This window comes from Syngnathus leptorhynchus, chromosome 10 (assembly GCF_054491065.1).
Source record: "Syngnathus leptorhynchus isolate UIUO chromosome 10, UIUO_Slep, whole genome shotgun sequence".
NCBI classification, from domain to species: domain Eukaryota; kingdom Metazoa; phylum Chordata; class Actinopteri; order Syngnathiformes; family Syngnathidae; genus Syngnathus; species Syngnathus leptorhynchus.
Genome location: NC_141204.1, coordinates 9,306,030 through 9,321,537, shown reverse-complemented (window position 1 = coordinate 9,321,537; position 15,508 = coordinate 9,306,030). Strand labels below are relative to the sequence as shown.

Below are 15,508 nucleotides of genomic sequence, written 5' to 3'. Positions count from 1 at the left end.
GATGAGAGAATTTGTGACAGATGCTAGACAAAAGCAGTGTTCAAAAAGACAACTCATGTTAAAGTCAAGACAACTGGAAACATTCTTGAATTGAATAGCAATATCGAGAGAGAGAGAGAGAGAGAGAGAGAGAGAGAGAGAGAGAGAGAGAGAGAGAGAGAGAGAGAGAGAGCGAGAGAGAGAGAACGTGCGAGATAGCGAGAGAGAGAACGTGTGCGAGAGAGAGAGAGAGTGACAAGGATTATTTATATATGTGGAGTTGAGCGCTTGGGTATTTGTAATATGGCCTTCATGCTAACAGTCCACAGGAACAGGTGGAACTTCTCCCCAGTCATGCAATTAGGTCGTATTTTGCTTTCCACTACTAGTAATTTCCACTGAGGCGCTTATTAAAATTTTCAAGCTTTTGAGAATCACAGCTGACAAGGAAGTACACTCATTTTGCTGTTGGGAGAAATACTGTATTTTTTCTCAGGGAAGAATGAATGATTTTAGAAGCCGCTGTATGTGGCAGGATCATTGTCTCATATGACAGGAAGGATTAAACACTGAAAAGGTGCAATTACAAATGCTTGTTTTTGTGAGTCAGACAAGCGTCAAATTATTTATTGTGCGTGTACTACTATTACTACTGATAGTCTGATTCTCCTTTCTGTTGTCACATTTTCTAACAAACGTGATTTAAATAATCTTACCTTACACTATACATTTTGTTTTTCCCCTGCAGATTTTTGTTTCCATGTCAGTCTGATTTGGTTTTGATCACCTCATGCCAGGTCCTATTTGTATGTGTTTAATCAAGCCCGTGTGCCTGCAGATTGTTTTCCACAGCATTGGCAAAGGGTGAAAAGGCTATCGTAGATGTTTGTATTGCTTTAGAATGCGGAATATAACTAGTTTACAGTAACTCTTGCGACAAAGACGATGTAATACTGCGACCAGTACAACAAAAGAATCGTAGGAGAAAGTCACGAGGTGTCAGAAGCAATGAAACAAGTAGACCAACTGGGAAGGTTTTAAGCAACAAAACAACCAACCAAACAAAAAACAAAAAAAAATGTCACATATTATATGGTTGAGATACAACTGCTTGTGATTATACACCTGGCCAGCAGGTGGTTTCCTGTGCACCTGAAGCTGCGGTTCGATGCCTTATGAGGCTTCATCTCACCATCACTACGTCTTACCCGAAATAATTCAACAAAAAAATTGAGCAAAATAAGTGTGTTTGTGCTCTTCCCTTGCTGGGAAAAAAAAAAACACGACAAAGCTGAACTCTGATTGGATCCTCGCAATGACCTGGTTGGCTGGTGCTTTCAACAATGTAATGGGCTTTGGTCTGATTGGTTGATGCACAATAGAAAATCCCAGTGTATCGACCATATCACGTGCAACTACAGTGAAATGGGTTAGTCAGAATCCTAGTCATTTTGGTCATTATTTTTTTTCCTCAAGCTAAAGACTCAAGGAAATGACAAGGAAATGAACTAGCCAGTAGAAATGTCCACTATGTCATGTAAACCTGATGTTGGATAGAGTGGATGGTGCTGAGGGCAGACGGATTTGTTTATTGGAGTGTTGAGGGTAAAAGTCACTGGGGCACTCTCAAAAAGGGCACCCCGTTAAATATGTTGCCCACGTGGCCACTTTAACAGAGGTGATGCACTCCATCAATCTATGAACCAATGTTTCCTTTTTTTTTTTGCTGTTAAAAGCTGGCTGTTATAATAGGAATATTGGCTGAGACTGGTCGTTGTTATTTTCATTTTTTCTAAATTTCAGGGTCTGCTGGCTTCAGAATTCAGGTCAGATGAATAATTAGCTGGCAAAGCACAAATCAAAGTATCACTAATAGAAACTGTCAGTCGTACAGTTAAATGTGGCTATATTCAGCATGTACTCATTGAACAGAATTTCAATGAATGTACTTTTCACTCTAACGGATCATTTATGCAAGACAGTTTTCTACCCGTTTGTTGCTTTTGAGATGAATGTATTTACTGGAAAAGCTTGCAGTTAATAAGCAATAAAGCTAATGGCTATCAATCCTCACATACTGATATAATATATGATAAGTATTGCTGCTTCATCCAGCTTGAAATGGGGACCTGTGAACCAAATGAAAACAAATAGGAAATGGATGAATGCGCTCAGAGGAGGTTTCTTTTTATTAATAATAAATGGCACTGAACTCACAGAAAATAGTCAATAAGTCAGCAATATAGTGATTGATATGTTTATATGTAGTGGGGAAAAACATAATTACATTAAATCTATTGAAACCAAACTTTTAAATGCATCTAAACTTTACCTTAATCTGACACTATTCAATGTTTTAAAAATTGGTCTGGATATACAATCTTCTGCCATGTGTACACAAAAATAACTCAAACATCGGAGTCGGCTTTCTGCGGCTGTCTGCAACCATGATTGCACAAAATGAAAAATTAAGTTTCAAATGTAAACAGCATCCTCACTCACAATCTTTACAGTCTGTTTATATTACTCGTGAGGAATCAGTTCAAAAGCTGAGATGAGCAGTTCATAACAAACAAACGTTTTATCACGCGTGACTTGGTTGTTCCATCTTAGCATACAGATTCGAAATGTGACAAGTTGTTGTGAATGTACACAGACAGAGACAAAAGCTTGTTGCCTGACAACCTGCAGAAGAAATAAACGGAAAGATAATCTTTTTGTCTCACCCCACATATATTATTCTCCATCAAACACTTTCAAAGGAATTTAGATTGGATTTTTCACGTATTTCATTTGATATTTTATCTAACTCTCATTTGCACGATTATATTTGCAGTTTCTACATTTCACCTATGATGAATGATGTCACGGTCAAACTGTGAGTTCATTAACTCGCTGCCATTGTCATTCTTATGAGACCCAAATTCTGACTAAAATACCTTGTTACGGAGACTGAGGCAGATACTGACTGACTTTTTACAAGTTTGAAGACACCTAAGATGTACCAAATGGTTTTCTAGGGGTATCATGATTTTTTTCCCCTAGTCTTGTTTTAAAATAAAACCACACTGTAGAAATTGACATCATTTCAGAAGCAATAGTGCATGCAAGAAAAAAAATATGCAATAGTTGACGTGTACAAGAAGTACACACACACACACACACACACACACACACACACACACACACACACACACACACACACACACACACACACACACACAGCCCTTGTTCGTGCATAAACTATTTGATCTGTCTCGTCCAACTATCCAATTGACCGGTTGTATACTGCAGGCAGGCAGGCAGGAAGAAGCAACGGAACCTGTCCTTCACCCAGCGCAGGTGTAAATGTCTGCTGCTGAAGAAGATGCACAGTGCTGTCAGTGTCCTCGAGGGTCTGTGTAGGGTTATTTGGCATGGTTGACAGCTTAGCCATCCTCCTCTTGTCCTCCACTGTGTCATTTGAGTCAAGGGGCCACCCCAGGACAGAGCTGACCCTCTTTACTTGTTTGTTCAGCATCCTTTTTGTCCCTAACAGATATGCCGCCTGCCCGGCAGACCAACTTCATTGAAAAAGGAAAGCCTCAGAGTTCTAAGAGTGCTTCAGTTCATTGTTAGTTTTTTAAAATGATTCTGTTGAGCCTCCGTTCAAAAGCAATTTCAGATTTGTATTGGTTAGTTCAAGTACATTTTTATTTATTCATACTTACATACATAGTTTTATATATATAAAAAAAACCTGGATGCATAAATATGCACACCCTCCAAAAATTGCTGACACAGTGTAATTACCAGCGTGTCAGCAATTTTTGGCTTAGATTCAAGTGTGCACTGGTGCATATGCACACTGAAATATTAAAGGGCCACACTTCACCTCTGGTAGTGTTGTCATTCGCAAACAGCTCGTTCAAACGAACATACTGTATGGAATCACAATGAACTGATTTTTCAATTTAGTTGAGCTCAGCCGGCTTACGAGCGTGTGGCCCATGAGAAACCACCCTGCAAATGGTGCTCCGTCACGATGGCCAGCTTTGTGGGCATCCTCGCTTTTACGACAGTTGTTTTGTAATTCTCGAGGCTTTTTCAGCCCTTGTTTAATGAAGTGAAGAAGACCTGCAACTAGTCGCTTTGTACAAGCTCCCCAGGTTGCAATAAAATGAAAATACCTATATCAAAACTTGCTGCGTATAGTAGATAAAGCTGGCCCTGCAATGTTATGTATTACTGGATGAACAAACTGGTCAATTATTTGTCAATAATACAAATTCTTAGAGCATCAATGCAGATTTATTTATATATTTATATGTACTACTTATTATTTTTTATTTTGTTTTATTATTATTATAGGGGCATTTATTATTATTATTATTATTATTATTATTATTATTATTATTATTATTATTATTCCACGACGGGAACAAGGAATTCTAACAATTAAAAGTCAGTTCCCTCACTGGATGAACAAACAGGTCAATAATTTGTCAATCATACAAATTCTTGGAGCATCAATGCAGATTTATTTATATATTTATATATACTACTTATTATTTTTATTTTGTTTTATTATTATTGTAAGGGCATTTATTATTATTATTATTATTATTATTCCACGGTGGGAACAAGGAATTCTAACAATTAAAAGTCAGTGCCCTTTCATCAGTATTCAGCCCTCCCGTCAAACAGTGCACACAAGCATCATCATCCCTTCACCCACTCATAGTTTTTTTTTTTCGACCTTTCAATGTAGAAGATAATCATGTCGTGATGACTGAATGCCAGTGGGTTACTTTACCATGACTTTTTCCCGTGGTAGTCTCAAAGCAGTCGTGTATTGCTTTTATACTTGCTCACTCAGTGGCTTCTTTTCAAATAGCCACAACAGATGGTATGCATTTTCCACGGATGAATCACCAAGCTGGGCTGGGTTTTGTGTTGCTGCCCTTGACTAGGCAATGCATGTGAGCGTGCCCTTCTACCTGAGCTTCAAGAATACACCTGTCACTAAAGTGAATATTAATAAGTGTGTGTTGAATTTACCGAATTTTTTTTCTCTGTTTTCGTTGCTTTCGTCAGACTCTGGAGGAGCCCCCTTACTTGACAGTAGGGACCGATGTGAGTGCCAAGTACCGAGGGGCTTTCTGCGAGGCCAAAATTAAGACGGCCAAGCGTCTGGTCAAGGCTAAGGTAAGGAATTGTGTCTTTCATTTTTGTACTTGAATGACCACGCAATGGTCAAACCCGTGTTCATTTTGAATGATTTCTCATATCGGACCGACAAGAGTGACTTTCAAGCTATTGTGCTGAATGTCGACAAAATGCTTCACTTGCGAGGTGTAGCGCTGCCTGTGGTGTTCATCTGGTTGGAGCAAAGTCCCATTAAAGCCTCAGGCATCCATTTTACTCACATCGTCCTCACAAGTATGACAGCTCCAATGTTGTTCCCCTATTGGGTTCATGCTTTGCTGATGAAGGCTTTGCAAAATAGGCGCTGTACTGTATCATTCCCCCAGTAGGCCTGAGCATCTGGTTAATACAATAGAGGAGGGGCTGCTCACTTGTCTGTCCTACAATGGAGGCATAATGGATTATACTACTGGGCAGCAACCAGCAGAAGGCCAACTACGGTAATTCAGACCCAACGATAGTCCGCTGCCCATATGGTCCGTATGTGCTACGATCCGCTAGTAAGCATGTAATACTGCAACTGGGTGAAGTTATTGATGCAATGCTACTCAACCCTGCACCATTGGAATATTATATATTTATATATATATATATATATATATAATTATTATTGCTTGCTGTACCTATTGTAACTTTCCTGTCTCTGATTTGAAAATAGGTAAAATTTGTGTTTAATACCATCGGCATAAATTAATATTTGAGGAAAGGATTTTATTCAAATGGCTCTCCTTCGACACCTCGATGGCTGTGGTCACAACACTTTGGTGTAAAATAAAACAAATGAGGCGGTAACAGTTCATGTGTGAGGGTTTGCATGTTAATTGACTGAATGCATGATTTGTTTTTGCTTGATTATAAAGTCAACATGCTTGGTTAACGTGCAAGCACGCGTCAATGTTCAACTCTAATGAGTTCCAACTTCTTTCATTAATCTCTCTCTGCTTGTTTAACAAGGTGATGCTTGCAGCATCTGGCATGAGGGTCCTTTGAGTGATTCGAGTGAAAGATTTGTGTGACATTCATTTTTTACGATGCGGCTCTGCTCTCGTCGACTTGTAAAAAGTCAATTATTCCCACACTGATTTTACCTGCTCTGAAAAGATAAGTACAGCACATGCACTATGAGCAAGGACAGAGCCTGCAGCACTGTGCTGAACTTAGAGTCCCCATTTATTATGCTACGTTTTGAGCCTTTGTCAGTAGGCATGTCGGGGAATATAAATGCACTGAATTGAGTCATATTAACTGAATAGACATTTCGTAAGCATTTTTTTTCTGGGCTGTGGCTGAGAATCTAAATGACACAATAGCACAAATGAAATTGCCCTTATTAATATAAACTTTTGAGCTTGGGTGAAAAGTAAGTTAATTATGCTGAATGTCCAGTCATTTTCAAATTAAGAAAAAAAACTAGGCGGCGTGGTGGAGCACGTCCGCCTCGCAGTTCAGAAGTGTGGGGTTCGGTTCCAGTAGAGGCAAAACATGCGGAGTCAAATGTGCACACATGAAGCAGTTCACTGAACATTCAGTGTTCACACAGCTGATCCCATTTTTTTTATCCAAAGTTACATTACAAACTCGGGATATAAAAATAGTCTTTATGTCTTTTTGCGTACTACCAGATGACGCTAACACTGCAATGCACAGTGACGAACGGACTTTATTTGAGGATCGGAGGAGCCAAAGGTGTCAGTAGGAAGTAATACCAGCTTGTGAAAGGAGTCAGGTGTTATTGATCTTCTGTCTGCGGAGAGAGGGGGGGCCCCCGTGCCCTTCCAGGTGCTAAAAGGACTTCCCGTGTTACAGGAGAAGGAATGTGATTCTCTCCATATCTGATGAAATGCAGCCTGCTGGAAGCTTTTCCTTCCTTTCTCTTGCTTCCTGTTGCACGACTGTGCTTCAATATCATATGTTTCTTTGATTTGTTGGCTTGATTCTTCCCTCTTCTCTTTTATCTCCTTGATTGTTTTATTTTTGCAGTGGTGATTTAGTTGGGGGGTTTTTTAAGCGTGGCTCTACAAACCATTCTGCTGCAGAGGTGATCGACACTAAGTATGAGAATGTGAGATTATTTTTTAAAAAGCACATTAACTGATACAAGTTGAGCTTGACAAAATTTGTTGTCACTAGTTCATCAGAAAAAAAAGAATAATCAAGAGCTAATCATTGGGTTTCTTTGACTTGAATGTAAATGTTGCCAAAGTGAACCTAAACAAAGAAACAAGTTTCTACAAGTGACTTGTTTATTTTGCTTATTTTTGCTCCGCAACAGCAGAATTGTATTGACAAAATATCCTAAATTGGTTCTTTGTATTGACTAAATATCTTAAGTTGATCCAAGAGAAGTTTTATTCATGTCATATCAGTAATTGAATCTTGTGAACTCGTGTTGAACCTAAATCTATACCGTTTGAATGACAATCTAGTGAGAACTCTGATTAACTTCTGCTGAATATATTTCTTCGATATCATGTGTAAGGATTCAGATGAGCATCAACTGTATCATTCCAGTCAGTGCATATGAGTCTGTCCAACAGATTTTCTGCTCCTGGCAGCTTCTACATATTCACAGTATGCTGGGGTTGCACCTTTTGGTCTCAGTGTTAGCAGATGCATGATCAGATTATGATCTACTGTGGCTCACTTAGCCGAGCCTGCAGATGCAGTGAAACGTGTAGTTGTGGGGGTTGTCTGTGACATTCTGAGCTCCAATCGGCAACAGTTGGCGCCAGCAGATGTAGCCGTCCGTGGTGTACAGTTGTTCACGTTCCAGCAGGAGTAGAAAATTCTCACACATGACTCTTGAATCTTTACCTCAACATTTTACTCATGTACAATACAGTACAATGTACAAGTAACACAAGGGAAATGTTGACACTGAAAGGATGTTCTTGATGTGACTGTTTGGAATTGATTCTCCATTTATTTTGCTGTCTGTCCTCTTTTTCATCTCCCTCCACCCTCAGGTGACCTTTAAATCCGATCTCTCTACAGCTGAGGTCCATGATGAAAGCATCAAAGGACCACTAAAGGTGAGATGGGTTGAATGAAGAAGCAGGCTTGTCGCAAAACATCATGCTTTATAATTTGTATGTTTTTCTTTGGATTTCAAAAAACATGGCATTATTTGCGGAGCCTCATGTCAAACATGGGTTTGTTATTTAATTCCAGTAAATGACAATAATTATAGCATTCTTGATAACTTCCCATTACTTTCAAACACGTGATGACGTTTCCCATCAAAACACAAAAAAAGGTTTGTTGGGTTAATCTGCCAATAATCAGCAATGTTTTGGCCCTACAGGTGGGTGCTATCGTAGAAGTCAAGAGCCAAGATGGTGTTTACCAGGAGGCCACAATCAATAAGTTGACCGACGCAAGTATCTACACCGTTGGTGAGTCATAATCATGAAAGCAAGTCAGAGCAGTTGAAACAATTAGGAGCTATTTTCTATTTTTCAAAAAGCATTGTAGCTTTACTTAAGACTTATGAACGCTTGCCTCTTTGCACTCAGTTCAGATAGACTGCAATATTGACACTCTTAGTGGTCTACTTTTGCTCTGAGTCATGTCCCGAGGAACACATCTGGCCATTTTTACATGCTTACGGCTGCTCTTATGCTCTATTAACTGTTAGCCAATTGTCTCTATTTGTTTATCAGCGCTGAGATAACTGTTAGTCAATTGTCTCTATTTGTTTATCAGCGCTGAGCAGAGTAATGTGCAGCAGGATTTTCTGCTTAACCCTTAAAACTAAGTAAAACAGCAATGCCAAATGTTGGAAGTAGTGTTAAGAAAATAATTACCATATTATTTATATATATATTATTATATTTATATATATATTATAGTTATTTCTCTTTGTGCAGCATGAGTATTGTTTCATGGCGTGAAATAATGCGGGCGACCATATCTAATTTGCACTCAAAACAATTTCAGTATTGCACAATCGAACAATGTAGACTTAAAGTGATTGATTGACAATATGTTCTTTCTACTGTTGTAAGCTGTAACCGGCGCAACAGCCTCTTTTGCCGCTGCCTGTTAGTTAAGAGTGCCCTCGGGTCTTGGCTGTTGTGTGCACGCGTGTGTGTGTGTGTGTGGGGGGGGGGGGGGTCTCACGTTCTTGCTTTTCATTCATTTGCAGGAGAAGAATTGTATATGTCACTGCTGCAGATAGTTGCTAAGCTCATTTAAGGAAAAAATGATTCATATATGCTTGTATGAATAAGTCTGCATATTTTGGGGTATTGTTGTACACGGGTTCCTGATACCGCAACGTCTTTTTCATTGTCACCCCTACAGTGTTTGACGATGGCGATGAGAAGACTTTAAGGCGTTCCTCCCTCTGCCTTAAAGGCGCCCGTCACTTTGCGGAGAGTGAGGCAAGTAACATGTCTCGCACCTATCACCAAAACTATCTAAGGACATGAAACTTGTCATGTGTTTTTTTCCTCTCTACTTTCTATCTTTCCCGTACTTAAAGACCCAGCACCAATTAAGTGTTTAGTTATTTACTGCTGCTGAGATGTTCAGCTCAGGGATGCATGGATTGTTCAGATCTCCCCCTTGGGAATTGAACTCTTGTCACTTAATGCCGTTAAAGTGTGCCAACTGTCTCTTTGCTGTGGTTTGTTGCCTCTGCAGACACTGGACAGACTCCCTCTCACCAATCCCGAGCACTTCGGCACACCCGTCATCGGTAAAAAGGGTAACAGGGGGCGACGGTCCAATCCAATGTGAGTATAGACCTTTCCTCATTTGACATCATGTAAGCGTCAGTCATTCAAACCGTGGCAGAGGTTTGCGATGCAGATGCAAATGATGAGCGATGTTCCCTGCCAACTCACATTCTTGAGAAAAAGGCGCCCCTGTTCTGTGTATAATGATAGCAGAGACTTGCTCTCATTTCCATTTCTTTCGAAAAAACCTCCCGAGGCCTACAGCAGGAAACCCCACACAGTTTTGGGTGGGTGTATTACGTTTTGATATGCTCACTCCAGACTGCAGTTTTCATGTGGGAATAGAAACTGCTTCAGGGTTTTGGCAATGGACATTGCTGCGATTATAAAGAGGACGCTCCACTTAATAATCTCATCCTGACACCACTGCTAATGGCACTGATGTAATATTGACTTGGAAGAGTCCCAGCTCCACATTAGCACATCTCGCTTGTCTTCCTCTTTGCTCAAATATTTTGATAAACATCAACAATGGGGCCTGAAAAGACATTTCTGACCAAATCTGAAAAACATTATTTTCAGGTCATGCACATCCACACTTTTTCCACTATCTGCACTTTGTTAGATATCAATGCTTCGACTTACAGTACATTTGTTATTATTTGTTGAAAGTAGGATAACACAAAGACTCATTATAATTTGTTTCAAGTAGGATAACGGCAAGGACTAGGTTAAAGCTCACCGTAATACATTTCATGTTGTTTGTTTAACAATGCTGTTGCTAAGCAACTAATGGATAACTGGTGAGATAGCACCCCGCAAGTGATGTTTCTACATTTATGTGCATATGCTCAGGTCAAATAAAATTGATAAAACCTGTGACTGACTGATACTAAAATGACTCATTGCTAAACATATAGTGCTCAACATAAATGAGCAGACCCCGAACATATTTGTTACAAAACCTTAGATTTGCTTTCACGGTCAATATTTTGATTGGAATACTATATTACAAAGTACTCAAATGTGGGCCACTGATACATTTTTTATTTGGATAAAGACCTTGAGACAGTCATGTAATCTTCAATGGGGGTCCCCATCATACTTGACGTAAATAGAAAACAGCACAACAGAATATGAATCGAGACAAATTAAAACAAAATAAATACAGTAAAGAATAGCATCAAACCTTAACAACCATAATTGTCAATTGTTTTCTAAGAACTTCATTCTTGCAGTTGAAGAAAAAACGAGTACAAACTAATGAAAATTAAATTATTTTAAAATTATGTTTTGATTAAAAATATCAAAATCACAGTAAGTCAGCCACGGATAAATGAGTCATCAATGTCAACATAAAGTTACATTTTGGTCATTTGTTCACTGTGTTCAATGGATAAAATTACTTTTGTCTGCCTGTTGCCTACTGTGCTCATTTGTTGAGTACGATATATTTACTGTTCCACAGGTGTCACTGTTAACTAAACCTGGCCTGCAACAGTATGAATCATACAAGGAGCTCATAAACTGCAGTTTCCCTTCAGTTGTTTATGTCTTTTGTTTCTGTGGTGTCAGAGTTGAAGTTGTAATAACAGCCAGGCACATTTACTGGTATTAAGTCATGCCAGACGGCGTGTGTGCGTTCACATCTTGCGTGTATACATAGATTAGCAGAGCAGGCCGAGTGATGCATGACGAAAGGGTGGAGGGAGGATCTGTTTGCTTGCTGGTGCTGCCTGTATGATCACATTTAGAGGCATGTCAAGGCTGACTGAGCTGGCTCATCTATACAAAAATACTAATGACTAAACAGTAAGGGAGCTATTTTCCACTAAATACCGTTAAAAGGCTTAACAGAGGAGTTAGATGAGTTGTCTTATCAGTACCACAATATACTTTGTTTTCATTACATCTCTTTGTTTGTTACACATAAACAAGGAATGCGGCATGTACTTAAAAAAAAAGAAGCCACAATACCCAAATGTTGGTGTCAGTTGAGGTCAAATGCGCTCATTTTACTCATTTAAATTTTTGGGTGTGGAAACTGCGCTTTTTTTTTTTTTCCAAAACAATAAGTGACCGCTGACTTTTGAACTGTTTTGTATAGTGTTCGCAAATTTTATTTTGAAATCAGGAGCCATGAAAACTTGTGGCACCTTGATATCTACCTTTGTGTCTTTTTGGTACAGATTTTCTGCCAAAATGAAAAGAAAAATCCTATTTAGCAAGAAATATATAGTAGACACTCTTTATTTGCTTTAGTTGGCCACATAAATTAATATGGTCGGTTGGATACGGTCCCTGAGCCTTGAGTTTGACACCTGTGTTCTAAATTGTAAGTCGGTTTAAACCTGAGTGTGAATTGTTATCTCTATGTACCCAGTAAAACTGGATGGAAATCATTCAAATTTGCATGTATCTACACTAGATTTTTAATTTTTTTGTCGAATTTGCCCAACTATTGGTCTCTTTTTGTCATACAGCCAAGAGGAAGACCTATCTTCATCCTCCAGTGAAGAAGACGAGAGCGATCAACGGCAGAATGAAGATCTGTTTGGCAAAGTGGTCTGCGTGGAGGGAGTGGCCATGGGGGATAAAAAGAAAATCACGTGGTATCCTGCACTGGTGAGCTCATAGCACCTCTACGGTCAGCATCCTCTGCGCTGTCACTGCCTTTTCCCATTTTTCATCAGCCCTCTTTATTTTGATTTTTCGGGGGGGGGCTGTGAAAGCACGCCAGTTTTTGATCCTATATCGCCCAAGACAAAACCAATTGTTTTTGCAATTTGAAGTTGCGGTATTCTTCCAACCCTCATGAGGAGAAGCATGGATTCAAAAAATGGATGGATGGAAGTTGGGAGTATTTGTCACTTGAAGAAAATCAACTCTATTGCACAAACCCTGGCTGTTGTTCCCATCCATCCACATTGAAATTTTAGGAAGCATAAGCAGACAGTGAAATGGTGACATGCTTTCTATGTTTATGGAAGTGTTCAGAGATGAAGTGGGAGAATGGGAGAGGCCAGGAGTAGGAAAAGCTTCCCCTTTAACTGTGCCCCGCCTACAGTGTTTGTTGTTGTTGGCCTGCTGTTGACCGAACTCCGTGCTGCCTCCTTGTGACAGCCTAGGGAAGTGTACTCTACTTTGTTCTCATATTTCTACTGCAACTGTACAGATGAGATGAGAGAAGTCTGGTAAATAAGGTTTGCAAACACAAAGTAAATAATGCCTGATAATGAAATATGAGATGTGCATTGATTTGTTTACTTGCTCTGGATCATGTTGTTAAAAAAAGGGAGTAATCTGAGATTGGGTTTGTTTGTTTGTTTGTTTGTTTGTTTGTTTGTTTGTTTGTTTGTTTGTTTTTGCACCAAAACAAACATTGGGATGCTGCATGGTGTGTTGTGACTATTGGGACTTGGAACAGGCAGGCAGTGCAGGAAATCTTATCTCTATAAAGGTAGTGCTGCCTCCCCTGACAGTGGAACAACTCCCACTGTTATGCACCTCAATCTAAGTCAACAGCGGAGCCACATGCTGCGAGCCGCGTACAAACTTTGAACAACCTTTATACCTCACTCTGCATCTCCATCGCTCGTCTGTCTTGGTCTCAGAGACAGCATAGTTTGGAATCCATCAATCAACATGGCCTTCACAAACACATTTTTCCTTATGCTGTGACAACACCATTTTTTTTTTCACTTCTTCATTTTGCTCATAAATATGCGCATGCACACACACACACACACACACACACACACCCACACACACACACACGTACAGGCGCCGTCTGCTACCTCATCTGACTTCTGGATTGTCTCTTGTTTCTACACACTCAGGTCACCTCCCCCGACTGCCATGATGACATCACAATGAAAAAGGAAAGCGTATTCGTCCGCTCTTTCAAGGACGGAAAATTGTGAGTCTGAATTTTTAATGACGTTATCATAAATATTTGACTAGAAGAATATTTGAATAGTTTTGTGATATGTTTGGCTCATTTTAATCCAACATTACAGAATCATTTTGATGCTGTTTACTGGAATCATTACTCTATTACTGATCCGTTTTACTTGGCTGTATGTGCGCCGTGTTTATATGGTGGCGGATGCAATTATTGTCTCCTTTCCAAGTTTGTGTCCACTTGGTAAATGGACTAAGCACCCATGGACAGGCAGCTGTGGGTAATTTTCTTAAAGACTGCAAATTGTGAAAGTTCAGTTTATTTGCTCACCGCTACTTGAGTTGAATTTCACTGTTTAGAGAGCAGCCGGGTTCTCTTTATCTCAAGCCTTGCATCTGCAACCTCCTGTATCACCAAATAATGATTGCACAGAAAGTGTGAAAAGACCTCTTATCGTGTCTTGTGATTAATAGTCAGGTGAAGGGTCGAGCCGATTAGAGGGAAGAGAAATCACAGATGAAATGCCTGTTTTATTCTTGTCAGGTATTATTACACGGCACACACAGTAGCTGTTCCACTTCCTGTCGCTATTAGATTATGCTCACTGCAATCAGCACAGTCTATCGAGGGCTGGAATCCAGAAATAATAATGTGAGAAGACGGAAAATCTATCTCTGTATTAATGAGATTTGCAAGGGTTGGTTCTTTCCAATTTGCCTGCCTTTATGTGAAAGGAATAACAAAATGAAAGAGGTGATCAGGAATGTTTTTCCTTATTACCACAAGAGGCAAGTTTGAGCTGTCAGCCACATGTCATTGTTTTGTTATGTTTACATCTTGATGTGATCTTAGCGTTTTTTTTCGATCCTCACTATTTTGCTATGCAGTAAACCTTTTGTTAAAACTAAACAGATTATTTGCAACCGACTCATCCTTTCCGATAAACTACACTCGATAAGGGTACGAATGCACCTGTTCACCTGCTTTTAACACATTCCAACATATTTCCACTATGTTTTTTAGTCTCGTCTTTTACACAAGCCTCTTCTCGTCTATTATTCCAAAGTGGCGCTAACTGAGTGTCATCTATGTGCTTTGTTTGCTGATGAGAGTTCACATCCATAAACCTGCTGACCTCGTCAATGCACCTCATAGGTTTATGTGCGGAACTCCCTCCCCAGAGAGTTTGTGATCGGTTAGCGATAAAAATGTGCTGGAAACAATAGCATTTGAAAATATTCTTTGGGAACGCAAGGTCACACATGCAGAGGGCAGATGGGGGAAGGCAGGGGGGTTCATAGTGTGGTTATTCATAGTGTGTCAGATTGTTACCCTAGCAACAGTGGAAACAAGCTTTTACTCCCTTTGTTTGGCTGGCTAACTTGCCGCATTGGTCAAGTCAACCAAAAAAAAAGGCCATTGACTTGGCTAAGTGCAAAACATTTACTATTCTGTGTTTTTACAAGCTAGTGTTTATTTGTTTTTTATGTGTAGTTTATTGCTGTAATTATGCAACTGCTAATGAACGTCACGTTTCTTTTCTTGCAGTTACTCGGTGCTACGGAAGGATGTTCGAGAGATCAACGCAGATTGTCTCCCCAAGGCTGATGCGGGGCTGAAGCCAGGTGAGTTTTGTTTCAGTGCACTACACTTAACATGAGTCATAATAAATGAATTCACAAATATTTTGAAGGGATGAGAATGTTTTGGCACGTCGGTAGCAGACATTCAGTGTGAATAACATTTTCTTTGAATC

The 15,508-nt window shown here is 39.6% G+C and overlaps 1 protein-coding gene across 2 annotated transcripts in view; it reads left to right on the top strand.

Annotated features, from left to right (window-relative positions):
* The window catches only part of arid4b (AT-rich interaction domain 4B), a 35,551-nt gene that overhangs the window by 10,255 nt on the left and 9,788 nt on the right, over positions 1–15,508 (top strand). For both annotated transcript variants that reach the window (XM_085923049.1, XM_085923051.1), the window contains 8 exons: positions 5,056–5,166; positions 8,133–8,198; positions 8,471–8,561; positions 9,472–9,551; positions 9,814–9,905; positions 12,332–12,473; positions 13,688–13,767; positions 15,301–15,377. In XM_085923049.1, coding sequence (XP_085779175.1) covers positions 5,056–5,166; positions 8,133–8,198; positions 8,471–8,561; positions 9,472–9,551; positions 9,814–9,905; positions 12,332–12,473; positions 13,688–13,767; positions 15,301–15,377 — 739 coding nt within the window. The remainder of the gene's footprint in view (positions 1–5,055; positions 5,167–8,132; positions 8,199–8,470; positions 8,562–9,471; positions 9,552–9,813; positions 9,906–12,331; positions 12,474–13,687; positions 13,768–15,300; positions 15,378–15,508) is intronic.